This window comes from Tachyglossus aculeatus, chromosome 11 (assembly GCF_015852505.1).
Source record: "Tachyglossus aculeatus isolate mTacAcu1 chromosome 11, mTacAcu1.pri, whole genome shotgun sequence".
Lineage (NCBI taxonomy): Eukaryota > Metazoa > Chordata > Mammalia > Monotremata > Tachyglossidae > Tachyglossus > Tachyglossus aculeatus.
Window position 1 is genome coordinate 33,105,630 of NC_052076.1, and position 17,524 is coordinate 33,123,153.

The window sequence follows — 17,524 nt, forward strand, 5'->3', positions numbered from 1 at the left end:
AATAAATAAATGGAGTAATAAATGCGTACAAACATATATACATATATACAGGTGCTGTGGGGAAGGGAAAGAGGTAAGATGAGGGGGATGGAGAGGGGAACGAGGGGGAGAGGAAGGAAGGGGGCTGAGTGTGGGAAGGCCTCCTGGAGGAGGTGAGCTCTCAGTAGGGCTTTGAAGGGAGGAAGAGAGCTACCTTGGCAGATGGGCAGAGGGATTGGGGGCATTCCAGGCCCGGGGATGACGTGGGCTGGGGGTCGAAGGTGGGACAGGCGAGAACGAGGCACAGTGAGGAGATTAGCAGCGGAGGAGCAGAGGGTGCGGGCTGGGCTGGAGAAGGAGAGAAGGGAGGTGAGGTAGGGGGGGCGAGGTGATGGACAGCCTTGAAGCCCAGGGTGAGGAGCTTCTGCCTGATGCGCAGATTGATTGGTAGCCACTGGAGATTTTTGAGGAGGGGAGTAACATGCCCAGAGCGTTTCTGCACAAAGACGATCCGGGCAGGGGCGTGAAGTATGGATTGAAGTGGGGAGAGACAGGAGAATGGGAGATCAGAGAGAAGGCCGATACAGTAATCCAGACAGGATAGGATGACAGCTTGAACGAACAGGGTAGCGGTTTGGATGGAGAGGAAAGGGCGGATCTTGGCGATGTTGCGGAGCTGAGACCGGCAGGTTTTGGTGACGGATCGGATGTGAGGGGTGAACGAGAGAGCGGAGTCGAGGGTGACACCAAGGTTGCGGGCCTGTGAGACAGGAGGGATGGTAGTGCCGTCAACAGAGATGGGAAAGTCAGGGAGAGGGCAGGGTTTGGGAGGGAAGACAAGGAGTTCAGTCTTGGACATGTTGAGTTTTAGGTGGTGGGCAGACATCCAGATCAATCAATTAATCAATCAATCAATCATATTTATTGAGCACTTACTGTGTGCAGAGCACTGTACTAAGCACTTGGGAAGTACAAGTTGGCAACATATAGAGACGGTCCCTAACCAACAGCGGGCTCACAGTCTAGAAGGGGGAGACAGAGAACAAAACCAAACATATTAACAAAATAAAATAAATGGAATAGGTATGTACAAGTAAAATAAATAGAGTAATAAATATGTACAAACATATATACATATATACAGGTGCATATACATATACGATGTCCTGAAGGCAGGAGGAGGTGCGAGCCTGGAGGGAGGGGGAGAGAGCAGGGGCAGAGATGGAGATTTGGGTGTCATCAGCGTAGAGATGATAGTTGAAGCCGTGGGAGCAAAAGAGGTCATCAAGGGAGTGAGCATAGATTCCTTGCAGTCCCTTGCAATCAATCAATCAATCAATCAATCATATTTATTGAGCGCTTACTGTGTGCAGAGCACTGTACTAAGCGCTTAACAAATACCATCATCATTATTATTATTATTATTGTTATTATTACAGGATGAAGAACCCCCACCTGCGGGCCAAGCTGGCCGAGGTGCTGGAGGCCGTGATGCCCCACCTGGACCAGCCCGCCAACCCGCTGGTGTGCAGCGTGTTCCACCGCAAGCGGGTGTTCTGCGCGTACCCGCACGCCGCCCAGCTGGCCGAGGCCCTCATCCGGGTCTTCGTGGATATCGAGTTCACGGGTAAACGGGCGGGAAGGGGGCACCCCGAGTGGGTCCTTGTCTGGGGTGGGTGGCAGCCTGGCACTGCCTCCGGCCATTCTGCCCACCGGCGGCTGGCATTCCCTCCCCCCGCGTCGCTGGGCTCAGAAGCAGCATGGCTCAGTGGCAAGAGCCCGGGCTTTGGAGTCAGAGGTCATGGGTTTGAATCCCGGCTCTGCCACATGTCTGCTGTGTGACCTTGGGCAAGTCGCTTAACTTCTCTGAGCCTCAGCTACCTCATCTGGAAAATGGGGGTGAAGACCGTGAGCCCCACGTGGGACAGCTTGATCACCTTGTATCCACCCCCAGGGCTTAGAACAGCCTTCTAGACTGTGAGCCCACTGTTGGGTAGGGACCGTCTCTAGATGTTGCCAACTTGGACTTCCCAAGCGCTCAGTACAGTGCTCTGCACACAGTAAGTGCTCAATAAGTACGATTGATTGATTGATTCCAGGAAGCCGCCTGTTGCCCCGATCTCCCTGCAACGGGGAGATCCTGGCTCTTCGGAGCCCGGAGGGACCCGTGTGGCCTCTCAGTTGGGAGCTCACCCTTCTTGCCCCGGGCTTCCTTGCCCTTTCCGGACCCTCGGGGCTCAACTCCGAGGTCAAGCCGACGGAGGGCAGCGAGGTGGCCCTCTTTCCGGAGGCCCCGCGGCCCAGGGTGGTGCCAGTTGAAGCGGAGGGGACCGAAACGGGCAACGTGGCGGGCTCGGTCACATCGGGTGTTGGCTTTTAGACTGTGAGCCCAATGTTGGGTAGGGACTGTCTCTATATGTTGCCAATTTGTACTTCCCAAGCGCTTAGTACGGTGCTCTGCACATAGTGAGCGCTCAATAAATACGATTGATGATGATGTTGGCGTGAGGCTCCGGCGAACGCCCCGCGTTTGGGCGTGTGAGAGCCCGTTTTCGTGGCTCCTCTTTCGCCGTTTGGCTGCCTGCAGGAAGCTCCCGCACCGGGGGCCCCGGGCAGTGTGAAGGGATGGAGGAGACCCCCTCCCCTCCTGCCGCTTCACCGCCGATTTTCCGATCTAGGGGATCCCCATCAGTTTGAGCAGAAGTTCAACTACCGCCGGCCCATGTATCCGATCCTGAGGTACATGTGGGGGACGGATGCCTATCGGGAGAGCATTAAGGTGAGGCTTGTCGTTCGGGGGAAGAGGTACCTCGGGGTGGTCCCGGCCCCCCGGGGCGCCGTTAACACCCACCCCGTGGCTCCAGGATCTGGCTGACTACGCCTCCGAGAACTTGGAAGCCATGAACCCGCCGCTGTTCCTCCGCTTCCTGAACCTGCTGATGAACGATGCCATCTTCCTGCTGGACGAGGCGATTCAGGTAGGGAGCTGCCTCCCGTCCCTGAAGTCCAAGGAGCCACGGTAGAGAAGCAGCGCGGCTCAGTGGAAAAGAGCCCGGGCTTTGGAGTCAGAGGTCGTGGGTTCAGATTCCGGCCCCGCCACTTGTCAGCTGGGTGACTTTGGGCAAGTCACTTCACTTCTCTGGGCCTCATTTACCTCATCTGGAAAATGGGGACTAAGACTGCGAGCCCCCCGTGGGACAACCTGATCACCTTGTAACCTCCCCAGCGCTTAGAACAGTGCTTAGCACATAGTAAGCGCTTCATAAATGCCATCGTTATCATTATTATTATTACTCTCTCGGCCTCAGTTACCTCATCTGGAAAATGGGGATTAAGACTGTGAGCCCCACGTGAGACAACCTGATCACCTTGTAACCTCCCCAGCGCTTAGAACAGTGCTTGGCACATAGTAAGCGCTTAATAAATGCCATCCTTATTATTATTATTATTCTCTCGGCCTCAGTTACCTCATCTGGAAAATGGGGATTAAGACTGTGAGCCCCACGTGAGACAACCTGATCACCTTGTAACCTCCCCAGTGCTTAGAACAGTGCTTGGCACATAGTAAGTGCTTAATAAATGCCATCATTATTATTATTATTCTCTGGGCCTCAGTTACCTCATCTGGAAAATGGGGATTAAGACTGTGAGCCCCCTGTGAGACAACCTGATCACCTTGTAACCTCCCCAGCGCTTAGAACAGTGCTTTACACATAGTAAGTGCTTAATAAATGCCATCATTATTATTATTATTATTATTATTAGAGGGCTCCTGGGGAGAGAGCCCACCTGCTCGGGGGCCCAAACAGGCCCAAGAAGTCAAGTGACTTGCCCAAAGTCCAACAGCTGACAACTGGCGCTTACTATTCATTCATTCAATCGTATTTACTGAGCGCTTACTGTGTGCAGAGCACTGGAGTAAGCGCTTGGGAAGTACAGATTGGCCACATATAGAGGCCAACATAGTCACACAGCTGGCAACTGGCGCTTACTATTCATTCATTCATTCAATCATATTTACTGAGCGCTTACTGTGTGCAGAGCACTGGACTCAGCGCTTGGGAAGTACAAGTTGGCCACATATAGAGGCCACATCGTGGGGCTCACAGCGTGACTCAGTGGAAAGAGCCCGGGCTTGGGAGTCAGAGGTCGTGGGTTCAAATCCCGACTCCGCCAACTGTCAAGCGTGAGACTCTGGGCAAGTCACTGACGTCGGTCCGGAGAAGCTAGGGCCGGAGCAGTATGACTTTTCTCCCGAAATTTCCGAGCCTTCGTTCAGTTGTATTTATCGAGCGCTTACCGTGTGCAGAACACTGTACTAAACGCTTGGGAGAGTACAGGATAACAGCAAACAGACACATTCCCTGAGCCTTCCCTCCCTGCATCCCTCAGGACGGCGGCACAATGCCGTTCCAGCCCCGCCTGTCAGGAGACCCGTGAATCCTTTGGGTTTGACAAAGTATCAAACCCAGCTGAGTTGTCCTCGGCCTCCGAGTGCGTGAGGAGCCCGGCCTCCTGCCCTCTTTCCTTTCTCCTTCCCCTTTTCCTTCCCTCCTCCTTTCCCTCCTCCTTCCCGGCACTCCTCATTCGTTCAGTCGTATTTATTGAGCGCTTACTGGGTGCAGAGCACTGTACTTAGCGCTTGGGAAGTCCAAGTCGGCAACATATAGAGATGGTCCCTACCCAACAATGGGCTCAGAGTCTAGACGGGGGACACGGACAACAAAACAAAAGATGTGGACAGGTGTCAAGTCATCAGAACAAATAGAATTAAAGCTAAATGCACAGCATAAACAAAATAAATAGAATAGTAAATATGTACAAGTATTTTCTTTAGTGCTTAGAAAAGAGCCTGGCCACTCCGGCCTCCTGCCCTCTTTCCTTTCTCCTTCCCCTTTTCCTTCCCTCCTCCTTTCCCTCCTCCTTCCCGGCACTCCTTATTCGTTCAGTCGTATTTATTGAGCGCTTACTGGGTGCAGAGCACTGTACTTAGCGCTTGGGAAGTCCAAGTCGGCAACTTATAGAGACGGTCCCTACCCAACAACGGGCTCACAGTCTAGAAGGGGGAGACAGACAACAAAACAAAACACGTGGACAGGTGTCATCAGAACAAATAGAATTAAAGCTAAATGCACATCATTAACAAAATAAATAGAATAGTAAATATGTACAAGTATTTTGCTTATGATGATGGTGATGATAATGGCATTTATTAAGCGCTTACTATGTGCAAAGCACTGTTCTAAGCACTGGGGAGGTTACAAGGTGATCAGGTTGGCCCACGGGGGGCTCACAGTCTTAATCCCCATTTTACAGATGAGGTAACTGAGGCACAGAGAAGTTAAGTGACTTGCCCAAAGTCACACAGCTGACAATGGCAGAGCCGGGATTCGAACCCATGAACTCTGACTCCAAAGCCCGTGCTCTTTCCACTGAGCCACGCTGCTTCTCATTCTTATTTAGTGCTTAGTACATACCTGGCCGCTCCGGCCTCCTGCCCTCTTTCCTTTCTCCTTCCCCTTTTCCTTCCCTCCTCCTTTCCCTCCTCCTTCCCTCCTCCTTTCCCTTCTCCTTCCCGGCACAACTCATTCGTTCAGTCATATTTACTGAGCGCTTACTGTGTGCAGAGCACTGTACTAAGCGCTTGGGAACTCCAAGTCAGCAACATATAGGGACGGTCCCTACCCAGCAACGGGCTCCCCATCTAGAAGGGGGAGACGGACAACAAAATAAAACATGTGGACAGGTGTCAAGTCATCAGAACAAATAGAATTAAAGCTAAATACACAGCATTAACAAAATAAATAGAATAGTAAATATGTACAAGTATTTTGTTTAGTGCTTAGTACGTACCTGGCCGCTCCGGCCTCCTGCCCTCTTTCCTTTCTCCTTCCCCTTTTCCTTCTCTCTTCCTTTCCCTTCTCCTTCCCGGCATTCGTACAGTCGTATTTTTTGAGCGCTTACTGTGTGCAGAGCACTGCCCGAAGCGCTTGGGAAGTTTTATTTCCCAATATGGGAGATATTTATTTGATTTGTACGTATTTATTCTATTTATTTTATTTTGTTAATATGTTTCGTCTTGTCGCCTGTCTCCCCCTTCTAGACTGTGAGCCCGCTGTTGGGCAGGGACCGTCTCTAGATGTTGCCGACTTGTACTTCCCAAGCGCTTAGTCCAGTGCTCTGCACACAGTAAGCGCTCAATAAATACGATTGAATGAATGAATGAATGAGGGGCTCTGCACACAGTAAGCGCTCAATAAATATGAATGAATGAATGAGGGGGTGATTATTCCTTTACCGCTCCTATAAAAAGCTCCCTGCACCCAGAGTCGACGCACCCACCCCGACAAACACTCCTTCGCCTTTTCCGAAGCGGGAGCCGGGGCGGGTAGCCAACTAGAGGGGGAGGCAAACAAGGGAGGCCTCCTCCAGGAGGCCTTCCCAGACTGAGCCCCCTCATTCATTCATTCAATCGTATTTATTGAGCGCTCACTGTGTGCAGAGCACTGGACTAAGCGCTTGGGAAGTACAAGTTGGCAACATAGAGAGACGGTCCCTACCCAACAACCGGCTCACGGGGGGAGACAGACAACAAAACAAAACATGTGGACAGGTGGCAAGTCGTCAGAACGAATAGAAATAAAGCTAGGTGCACACCATTACCAAAATAAACAGAATAGTAAGTATGTACAAGTAAAATAAATAGAGTAATAAATCTGTACAAACATATAGACAGGTGCTGCGGGGAGGGGAAGGAAGTAGGGGGGATGGGGCACAGAGGAGCACTGGACCATTACAAGAAAAATACAAACAGGAAGGGAAAACAAGGCAAAGCCGGGTGAGGATGAGAATTTCTCTATTTTCTGAACTAAAGGAACCGGGGATGGTAGGTATCCCTGAGGTCTTTGAAATCGGTTCTTTAAAGTGAACGGTGGTCTGCACAATTCCATGTGGCAAAACACCGCGTGAGATAAATAACTCAAATGGTTTTATAACCCTAACCTAAATAGAGGTGGGCTGGTAAAGTCTGAAGACTAGTCTGTTTTTACAGTAATTCCAGGTTGGGATGTGGCATGTCTTTCTACGTTCAGAAACCTCTCCTTTGCTAGAAGGGTTGAAGACTGAGAATGTTGCCTTATTTAGAAATGCAGGCAGCACTGTCGCAGATAGATAGGGCGCAGACACAACCTGAATGCCTCAATGCTTAAAGAACACTTCAACAGTTCGAAAACTGTTACTTGGTAACATTTATAGATTTTGCTACAGAAAAGTACAAAATGAGAACCGTTGAAATCCTTCAACAAGAATTTTGCTTCTATATTTTGTGAACTCAATGTTATACATTGATATACCAAATATTTTTTGATGCGTGGCCTTTTAATCAATCGATGGTATTTATTGAGCACATACTGTGTGCAGAGCACTGTACCTTCCTCTCCCCCTCCTCCCCCTCTCCATCCCCCCCGCCTTACCTCCTTCCCTTCCCCGCAGCACCTGTATATATATATATATATATATATGTTTGTATAGATTTATTACTCTATTTATTTTACTTGTACATATCTATTTTATTTATTTTATTTTGTTAATATGTTTGGTTTTGTTCTCTGTCTCCCCCTTCTAGACTGTGAGCCCGCTGTTGGGTAGGGACTGTCTCTATATGTTGCCAACTTGGACTTCCCAAGCGCTTAGTACAGTGCTCTGCACACAGTAAATGCTCAATAAATATGATTGAATGTATATATGTTTGTACGTATTTATTACTCTAACTTGTACATATTTATTCTACTTATTTTATTTTGTTACTATGTTTTGGAGGTAAGGCGGGGGGATGGAGAGGAGGAGGGGGAGAGGAAGGAGGGGGCTCAGTCATACATATATGTATGTATATATATATAAACATATATATGTTTGTACAGATGGATTACTCTACTGATTTTACTCGTACATATTGACTATTCTATTTATTTTATCTTGTTAATATGTTTTGTTTTGTTGTCCGTCTCCCCCTTCTATTCATTCATTCATTCAATCATATTTATTGAGCGCTTACTGTGTGCAGAGTACTGTACTAAGCGCTTGGGAAGTCCAAGTTGGCAACACATAGAGACGGTCCCTACCCAACAGCGGGCTCACAGCCTAGAAGAGGGAGACAGACAACAAAACAAAACATTAACAAAATAAAATCAATAGAATAAATATGTACAAATAAAGTAAATAAATAGAGTAATAAATACGCACAAACATATATACAGGTGCTGTGGAGAGGGGAAGGAGGTAAGGCGGGGGGGATGGAAAGGAGGGGGAGAGGAAGGAGGGGGCTCAGTCATACATATATGTGTGTATATGTATATAAACATTTATATAAATGTTTGTACAGATGGATTACTCTATTGATTTTACTTGTACATATTGACTCTTCTATTTATTTTATCTTGTTAATATGTTTTGTTGTCCGTCTCCCCCTTCTATTCATTCATTCATTCAATCATATTTATTGAGCGCTTACTGTGTGCAGAGCACTGTACTAAGCGCTTGGGAAGTCCACGTTGGCAACATACAGAGACGGTCCCTACCCAACAGCGGGCTCACAGCCTAGAAGGGGGAGACAGACAACAAGACAAAACATATTAACAGAATAAAATCAATAGAATAAATATGTACAAATAAAGTAAATAAATAAATAGAGTAATAAATACGCACAAACATATATACAGGTGCTGTGGAGAGGGGAAGGAGGTAAGGTAGGGGGCTGGAGAGGAAGGAGGGGGCTCAGTCATACAAATACGTATGTATATGTATATAAACATTTATATATATGTTTGTACAGATGGATTACTCTATTGATTTTACTCGTACATATTGACTATTCTATTTATTTTATTTTGTTAATATGTTTTGTTGTCCGTCTCCCCCTTCTATTCATTCATTCATTCAATCATATTTATTGAGCGCTTACTGTGTGCAGAGCACTGTACTAAGCGCTTGGGATGTCCAAGTTGGCAACCTATAGAGATGGTCCCTACCCAACAGCGGGCTCACAGCCTAGAAGGGGGAGACAGACAACAAGACAAAACATATTAACAGAATAAAATCAATAAAATAAATGTGTACAAATAAAGTAAATAAATAAATAGAGTAATAAATCCGTACAAACATATATACAGGTGCTGTGGAGAGGGGAAGGAGGTAAGGCGGTGGGGGATGAGGAGGGGGAAGAGGAGGAGAGGAAGATGGCTCCAACGTGTGCGGGCAGGAGAGGAGGGAGTGAACTGTAGGGGTGATGGGATGACAACAGCCATGGGATAAGGGAGAGAGGAAGGTTTGCCAGGAGGGCAAGGGGAGGAATGATATTTTGAGCCAGGGGTCCAGAGACCGGAGGTCTTAGTAGACGCAGAGGACAGCTCTCACACATGACTTACTACAGCAGGGACTCGGTAGACACTTTTGACGGAGAAGACGATTTGGGGAAAGGGAAGAGATGTGGGTAAAATGGCAGGTTTGAAGGGCAGACCTGGAGACATAGGGATTGGAGTTTGTGAGATCACTCTTAAGAGATCCAGGGCGTGCCCACGTTGGCTAATGTGGGTTGGAGCGGGAGGTCAGCAGAGTCGGAAGAATGGGACAGTCTGACAAAATATCTGTTTTGAGACATTCCGGACTGTGAGCCCGCTGTCGGGTAGGGACCGTCTCTCTATGTGGCCAGCTTGGACTTCCCAAGCGCTTCGTCCAGTGCTCTGCCCGTAGTAAGCGCTCAGTAAATACGACTGGGTGAATTTCCGCCCCTCCCTCCCCTTTTTCACCCCCGGCTCTTCTCCGTCCACCTCCCTCTCCCCCCGCCCCTCCAGTACCTGAGCAAGATCAAGGTTCAGCAGATCGAGAAGGACCGGGGCGAGTGGGACCGCCTGACCCCCGAGACCCGCCGGGAGAAGGAGGCCAGCCTGCAGATGTTCGGCCAGCTGGCCCGCTTTCACAACATCATGTCCAACGAGACCATCGGCACCCTGGCCTTTCTCACCTCCGGTAAGGCCGGGCGGTCCCGGCCAGCGGGAATCGGAGACCAGCCACGCGGCCCGGCCTTCTGGGCGGGAAGGACGGCGGCCGGGTTGAGGGGGTGGAGGAGGGGACACTCAACGGGCCCACTGAGGCCTGAAGGCAGGGGGAGGCTGCGCTCCCAGGCCACGGAGCCGTGTGTGTGTGTATAATAGCGTTTATCAAGCACTTACTATGTGCCAAGCACTGGGGAGGTTACCAGGTGATCAGGCTGTCCCACGGGGGGCTCACAGTCTTCATCCCCGTTTGACAGATGCGGTCACTGAGGCCCAGAGAAGCAAAGTGACTTGCCCAAAGTCCCACAGCTGACAGTTGGCAGGGCCGGGATTCGAACCCGCGACCTCTGACTCCAAAGCCCGGGCTCTTTCCACTGAGCCACGCTGCTTCCCCAGTCTAGCCGTGAGCTAGCGCGCGTCCCTCCTCTTTTACTGGCCCGTCGCCGGCCTCTCCGTTCCCAGCCGGCCCTGCCCACCTGGAGGGAAGAACCAACGGACTGTGGTCTTGGGGTTCAGGGAAGCAGTGTGGCTCAGTGGAGAGGGCACGGGCTTTGGAGTCAGAGGTCACGGGTTCGAATCCCAGCTCCGCCAGTTGTCAGCTGCGTGGCTTTGGGCAAGTCACTTCACTTCTCTGGGCCTCAGTTCCCTCACCTGTAGATGAAGGCCAAGGCGGCCCCCGCCCGGCCCCCATCGCCGCCTGCGGTGGGGCGGGCTTTTAATACTAATAATAATAATGGCATTTATTAAGCACTTACTATGTGCAAAGCACTGTTCTAAGTGCTGGGGAGGTTACAAGGTGATCAGGTCGTCCCAAGGGGGACTCACAGTCTTCATCCCATATTACCCTATCCCAGACTGAGCCCATTCCTTCCTCTCCCCCTCATCCCCCTCTCCACCCCCCACATCTTACCTCCTTCCCTTCCCCACAGCACCTGTATATATAAGTTTGTACAGATTTATTACTCTATTTATTTATTTATTTTACTTGTACATATCTATTCTATTTTATTTTGTTAGTATGTTTGGTTTTGTTGCCTGTCTCCCCCTTTTAGACTGTGAGCCCACTGTTGGGTAGGGACTGTCTCTATGTGTTGCCAATTTGTACTTCCCAAGCGCTTCGTACAGTGCTCTGCACATAGTAAGCGCTCAATAAATACGATTGATGATGATGATGAAGACTGTGAGCCCCCCCCGTGGGCCAGCCTGATCACCAGCGCTTAGAACGGTGCTTTGCACATAGTAAGCGCTTAATAAATGCCATTATTATTATTACTCAGAGATCAAGTCCCTGTTCGTGCACCCGTTCCTGGCCGAGCGCATCATCTCCATGCTGAACTACTTCCTCCAGCACCTGGTGGGCCCCAAGATGGGCGCCTTGAAAGTCAAGGACTTCAGCGAGTTTGACTTCAAGCCCCAGCAGCTGGTTTCGGACATCTGCACCATCTACTTAAACCTCGGGTCAGCGGGAGCCCCCGGGGTCTCGGGGCTGGGGCCGAGGAGGGGGCGGAAATGCCAAAGGGATCCTACGGGGCCGGGATACATATGAAACCCCCCTCTAGACTGTAAGCTCCTGCTGGGCAGGGAACGTGTCCACCAACTCTGTTCTACCATCCCCTTCCAAGCACTTAGTACAGTGCTCTGCACACAGTGAGCAAGCGCTCAATAAATACCGTTGAATGATTGAAACGGAGGGGCCGCGGTCAGAGGAGCATAGGCATGATGATGATAGTAGTATGTGTTACGTGATTACTGGGTGCGCCGGGATCGATTCGAGCGACTCAGGTTGGACACGGCCCCCGACCCACATGGGGCCCACAGTCTTAGTCCCCATTTGACAGCCGAGGTAACTGAGGCACGGAGACGTGAGCCGGCTTGCCCAAGCCTAGTTGGGGGAACTGCCTTGGGTTCAAAACCCAGCGGGTTTTAGCCCGCGTCTTGACGCCTGAAACGTGGTAGGGATCGTCCAGCTGATGGGTTAGGTAAGTTCAGCCATTCATTCATTCATTCAGTCATATTTATTGAGCGCTTACTGTGTGCAGAGCACTGGACTAAGCGCTTGGGAAGCCCAAGTTGGCAACATCTAGAGACGGTCCCTACCCAACAGCGGGCTCACGGTCTAGAAGAGGGAGACAGAGAACAAAACAAAAGATATTCACAGAATATAATAAGTAGACTAAATATGTGCAAGTAAAATAGAGTGATAAATACGTACAAGCATATATACATTCATTCATTCAATCGTATTTATTGAGCGCTTACGGTGTGCAGAGCACTGGACTAAGCGCTTGGGAAGTCCAAGTTGGCAACATCTAGAGATGGTCCCTACCCAACAGTGGGCTCACAGTCTAGAAGGGGGAGACAGAGAACAAAACAAAAGATATTAACAAAATATAAGTAGACTAAATATGTGCAAGTAAAATAGAGTGATAAATATGTACAAGCATATATACATTCATTCATTCAGTCGTATTTATTGAGCGCTTACTGTGTGCAGAGCACTGGACTAAGTGCTTGGGAAGTCCAAGTTGGCAACATCTAGAGACGGTCCCTACCCAACAGCGGGCTCACAGTCTAGAAGGGGGAGACAGAGAACAAAACAAAACATATTAACAAAATATAATAAGTAGAATAAATATGTGCAAGTAAAATAGAGTGATAAATATGTACAAGCATATATTCATTCAATTGTATTTATTGAGCGCTTACTGTGTGCAGAGCACTGTACTAAGCGCTTGGGAAGTCCAAGTTGGCAACATCTAGAGACGGTCCCTACCCAGCAGCGGGCCCACAGTCTAGAAGGGGGGGACAGACAACGAAACAAAACATATTAACAAAATAAAATAAATAGAATAAATAAGTACAAGTAAAATAAAGAGTAATAAATGTGTCCAAACATTCACCCATATATACAGGGGGCTGTGGGGAGGGGAAGGAGGGGTCTCCAGAGTAATTTGCAGGGTAAGTTGCATTTTTTAACGTGCCAGCAGCGGGTCGGTTCCGGCCTGTCGACTCCCCCCCGGCGCGGATCCCCCTGCCCCTCCTCTCCACATCACGTACCCCCCTTTTCTCCCTCTCGGACCCCGGGCTGCCCACCCTCCAGCGACGAGGAGAATTTCTGTGCCACCGTGCCCAAGGATGGACGCTCCTACTCCCCGACTCTCTTTGCCCAGACGGTCCGGGTCCTGAAGAAAATCAACAAGCCGGGAAACATGATCGTGGCTTTCAGTAACCTGGCAGAGAGGATCAAGGTGAGAGAGCTGGGGTAGGGGAGAGGGGAATAATAACGATGGCATTTGTTGAGCGCTTACTGTGTGCAAAGCACTGTTCTAAGCGCTGGTTGAGAGGGGACCGCGTGGGAGGGGTGGCATCAGGGGGCCGGCTCAGCTGCCCGCTCATCTCCCATTTCCTCCCTGGTTGGGCAAGAACGGCAGGGAAGATTCAGAAAGTGCTGCCAATTCGTACTTCCCAAGCGCTTAGTACAGTGCTCTGCACACAGTAAGCGCTCAAAAAAATACTATTGAATGAATGAATGAATGAATGAGAACTGTCCTGGACCAGTCTAAGACTGGAAGATGCAGAGGCCCTCTTGGCTGAACTGGGGCCTTGCCTTCTAGACTGTGAGCCCACTGTTGGGTAGGGACTGTCTCTATATGTTGCCAACTTGGACTTCCCAAGCACTTAGTACAGTGCTCTGCACACAGTAAGCGCTCAATAAATACGATTGATTGATTGATTTCCAATTTAGAAACTCCCCGCCTGTGTCGGAAAACCTCCCTGCCCCATGGCTGCTGAGACATACCAGTAGACTTCTAGACTGTGAGCCCGCTGTCGGGTAGGGACCGTCTCTATATGTTGCCAGCTTGGACTTCCCAAGTGCTTAGTACAGTGCTCTGCACACAGTAAGCTATCAATAAATACAATTGATTGATTGATTGATAGTAATAATAATGATGGCATTTGTTAAGCGCTTACCATATGCAGAGCACTGTTCTAAGCGCTGAGGGGGGATACAAGGTGATCAAGTTGTCCCATGTGGGGCTCACAGTCTTAATCCCCATTTTGCCTATGTATGTGTGTATGTATTTATTAGTCTATTTATTTTACTTGTACACATTTATTCTACTTATTTTATTTTGTTAATACGTTTTGTTTTGTTCTCTGTCTCCCCCTTCTAGACTGTGAGTCCGCTGTTGGGTAGGGACGGTCTCTATATGTTGCTAACTTGAACTTCCCAAGCGCTTAGTACAGTGCTCTGCACACAGTAAGCGCTCAATAAATACGATTGATTGATTGATGGGCTGGGCCGGGCTTCACCCGGCACCGCTCGGCCCCGGCGGGTCTGAGGAGGGATGTGGAAGCAAGTTATAAGTTCCGCTCCATCTCCCCGCCTAGCCGCCCGGCCCGAGGTGCTGTCACCGACGCCTGCCCTTCCTGGAGGAGACCTGCCCCCAAGGGAGCATCCCGGCTCCACCAATTCTCAGCTGTGTGACTTTGGGCGAGTCACTTCACTTCTCTGGGCCTCAGTTCCCATCTGGAAAATGGGGATTAAGACTGTGAGCCCCCCCCCGTGGGACAACCTGATCACCTTCTAACCTCCCCAGTGCTTTGAACAGTGCTTTGCACGTAGTAAGCGCTTAATAAATGCCATCATTATCATTATTATTATAGCCAAGGCTCCTCAATCAATCAATCAATCATCAATCAATCGTATTTATTGAGCGCCTACTGTGTGCAGAGCACTGTGCTAAGCGCTTGGGAAGTCCAAGTTGGCAACCAAGAGAGACGGTCCCTACCCGACAGTGGGCTCACAGTCTAGAAGGGGGAGACAGAGAACAATATGTTGCCAACTTGTACTTCCCAAGCGCTTAGTGCAGTGCTCTGCACACAGTAAAGCGCTCAATAAATACAATTGAATGAGTGAATGAATATTAACAGAATAAAATAAATAGAGTAATAAATATGTACAAACATATATACAGGTGCTGTGGGGAAGGGGCGGAGGTAAGGCAGGGGGGATGGACCCTGCCTCCCGGCAGCGAGGGTAGTGTCAGTTTTTCCATCAAACACCATCATCATCAATCGTATTTATTGAGCGCTTACTATGTGCAGAGCACTGTACTAAGCGCTTGGTACACCAGAGACCGGGTTCCACCTTGGGACCCCAGAATAGTCTGGAGACGCGGTGGGGAGCGGGCACCGGCTCAGTCCTCTGCCATCATCAGCTGCCGCCGGGCCGGTGGAGAGTTTCGGGGGGAAAATGGCTCCGCTTCTGGCCCGGCCCGTCCAGCCATCCCCACCCACCCCGGCCGACCGCTTGGGAAACCCCGTCGCGTCGGGCGGGCCAAAATGGGCCTCCCGCTTTCAGTCTCTCGCAGACCGGCAGCAGCAGGAGGAGGAGACGTACGCCGACGCCTGCGACGAGTTCCTGGATCCCATCATGAGCACCCTGATGTCCGACCCGGTGATGCTGCCGTCTTCCCGGGTCACCGTGGACCGCTCCACCATTGCCAGGCACCTGCTCAGGTATCCGGGGCCGGGCAACGGGGGTCCCGTGTCTTTCGGCCCGCCTCCGAGGTGGAGGGCGGGGGAGAGGGGGGCATGCCCCCCGGGAATAATAATAATAATAATAATAATAATGGCATTTATTAAGCGCTTACTATGTGCAAAGCACTGTTCTAAGCTCTGGTGATCAGGTTGTCCCACGGGGGGCTCACAGTCTTCATCCCCATTTTCCAGATGAGGGAACTGAGGCCCAGAGAAGTGAAGTGACTTGCACAGAGTCACACAGCTGACAGTTGGCGGAGCCGGGACCTCTGACTCCAAAGCCCGGGCTCTTTCCGCCGAGCCAATTGTGTCATCCGTTGACGGGCGGGTTCGTGCGTCAGGAATGAGGGATCCCCTAACACCCCGGCTCGGGAGGAGTGCCGTCTCCTTACCGGAACGGTTTTCTCTTCCGCGTTCACCGGTTTTGTCCTCCGCCCTTACCGATTGCGTAGCGGCCGAAGGCTTCCCAGAGGACTGCACGAAAATAGTCAGTGTTATTGGCCCACAAGCCCCGTCTTCTTCCAGATTTCATCCTCCTCCCCTGCCGTAACCTATTCCTGGCCCCGGGCGAGCGGCTGCCTGGCCGGCAGTCCGACGGCCTTCGATGCCACCCCAACCCCTTTGCCGATCGTGAAGCAGACGCAGTCCCTTGAACCCTTAGTCAAGAGCCTGTCGGGCAGCTCTCAGATGAGTGACATCGCAGGTGGTGCAGGCCTCAGGAAAACACGAGGGCCGGGGGGCAGGAGGAGCGATCTTTACGAGTCAGTTTCTGTGGTCATGGCAGGGAGGAAGCGGAGAGGTTATTTACGGCCGCGGGTGCCGCTTGAGGGTCTGTTTCTCATTCTCTCTTGGGGCGTCTGAGAACGGGGCCGGCTGACTCACAGCAACAGACACTCTGAGTCACTCTCCCTCCCCTCCGCGGGGAGAGGATCGGGCCCATTCCCGGCTCTCTGGATTCCCTCGGAAATCCCCGGACTGCCTAGGAGTAACTCACTGGCTCTGCCTCTCTCCCCTCCCCTCCCCTCCCCTCAGCGATCAGACGGACCCCTTCAACCGCAGCCCTCTCACCATGGACCAGATCCGGCCCAACGCAGAACTGAAAGAGAAGATCCAGAAGTGGCTGGCCGAGAGGAAACAGCAAAAAGAGCGGCAGGAGGACCCGCAGTGAACCCGACAAACCGAAAGCCAGCCGCGAACGTGGAAAACCGATAGTCTGTCGGTTTCTCTGTCCGCCTCTTCCTCTGGGTCTCTCACTGATTCTCTGAGTCTTTCTAGCTCCGTCTCATTCTCTTTCTCTCACTTTGTCTCACCGTATTTCTTGAGTTTGGTCTTCTCTATCTTTCCTCTCTCTCCATTGTTTTTCCCCTCTCTCCGAAGCAGGGAACGACCCTTGTATAAAACGCGGGCATTGCCAACCCCAAAAAGCCCCCAAAATCATCTTTTAGGTCTAGGAGGGCCTCCAGATTCCCCTTTCCATTCGATCCCTTTATCCGTCCTTCCTCCCGAGATTTATCTTACTTTAAACCCCACCAGCCTGCCCCTTCCCCGCCCTCTGAGGATGGGAGACCCTCCACCCTTCCTGCGTCTTTTAACCACCGGTCTCCTCATCTTTGTCAGTCGCTCTTCGGTATCCTTTCGGTGTCCGCTGCTTGACGTCGCCTTTCCCGTGGCGATCGGCTTCGCCATAAAGACCTGCCGTGGGGATCTCGGCGTCTGGAGCTCCGGCCTCTCTCCTCTCCAATATTCTCTTTCCTGACGATGTTTAATGTGAATGCTGGCGACCGAGAGCCCAGACGGGCCGGCGGCAGGGCCCCCCCTTATGCAATTTCCGTCCGGAGCCGTCGGGCACGTCCTCCTGGGCCCGATCCCAAGGGCTTCCACCTCCCTCCCCCGGCTCCGTCTCCGGGCCCAATGGGGCTGCCCCCGATCATCGAAACTCAACACTAGTCCAG

At 50.9% G+C, this 17,524-nt stretch overlaps 1 protein-coding gene across 1 annotated transcript in view; it reads left to right on the forward strand.

Annotated features, from left to right (window-relative positions):
* Positions 1-16,996, forward strand: part of UBE4A (ubiquitination factor E4A) — a 67,184-nt gene extending 50,188 nt beyond the window's left edge. Inside the window, exons 13-20 of the mRNA XM_038753767.1 lie at positions 1,419-1,606; positions 2,658-2,758; positions 2,844-2,957; positions 9,828-10,002; positions 11,306-11,486; positions 13,129-13,276; positions 15,394-15,551; positions 16,605-16,996. Coding sequence (XP_038609695.1) covers positions 1,419-1,606; positions 2,658-2,758; positions 2,844-2,957; positions 9,828-10,002; positions 11,306-11,486; positions 13,129-13,276; positions 15,394-15,551; positions 16,605-16,740 — 1,201 coding nt within the window. The 3' untranslated portion in view covers positions 16,741-16,996. The remainder of the gene's footprint in view (positions 1-1,418; positions 1,607-2,657; positions 2,759-2,843; positions 2,958-9,827; positions 10,003-11,305; positions 11,487-13,128; positions 13,277-15,393; positions 15,552-16,604) is intronic.
* Positions 16,997-17,524: the final 528 nt, after the last annotated feature.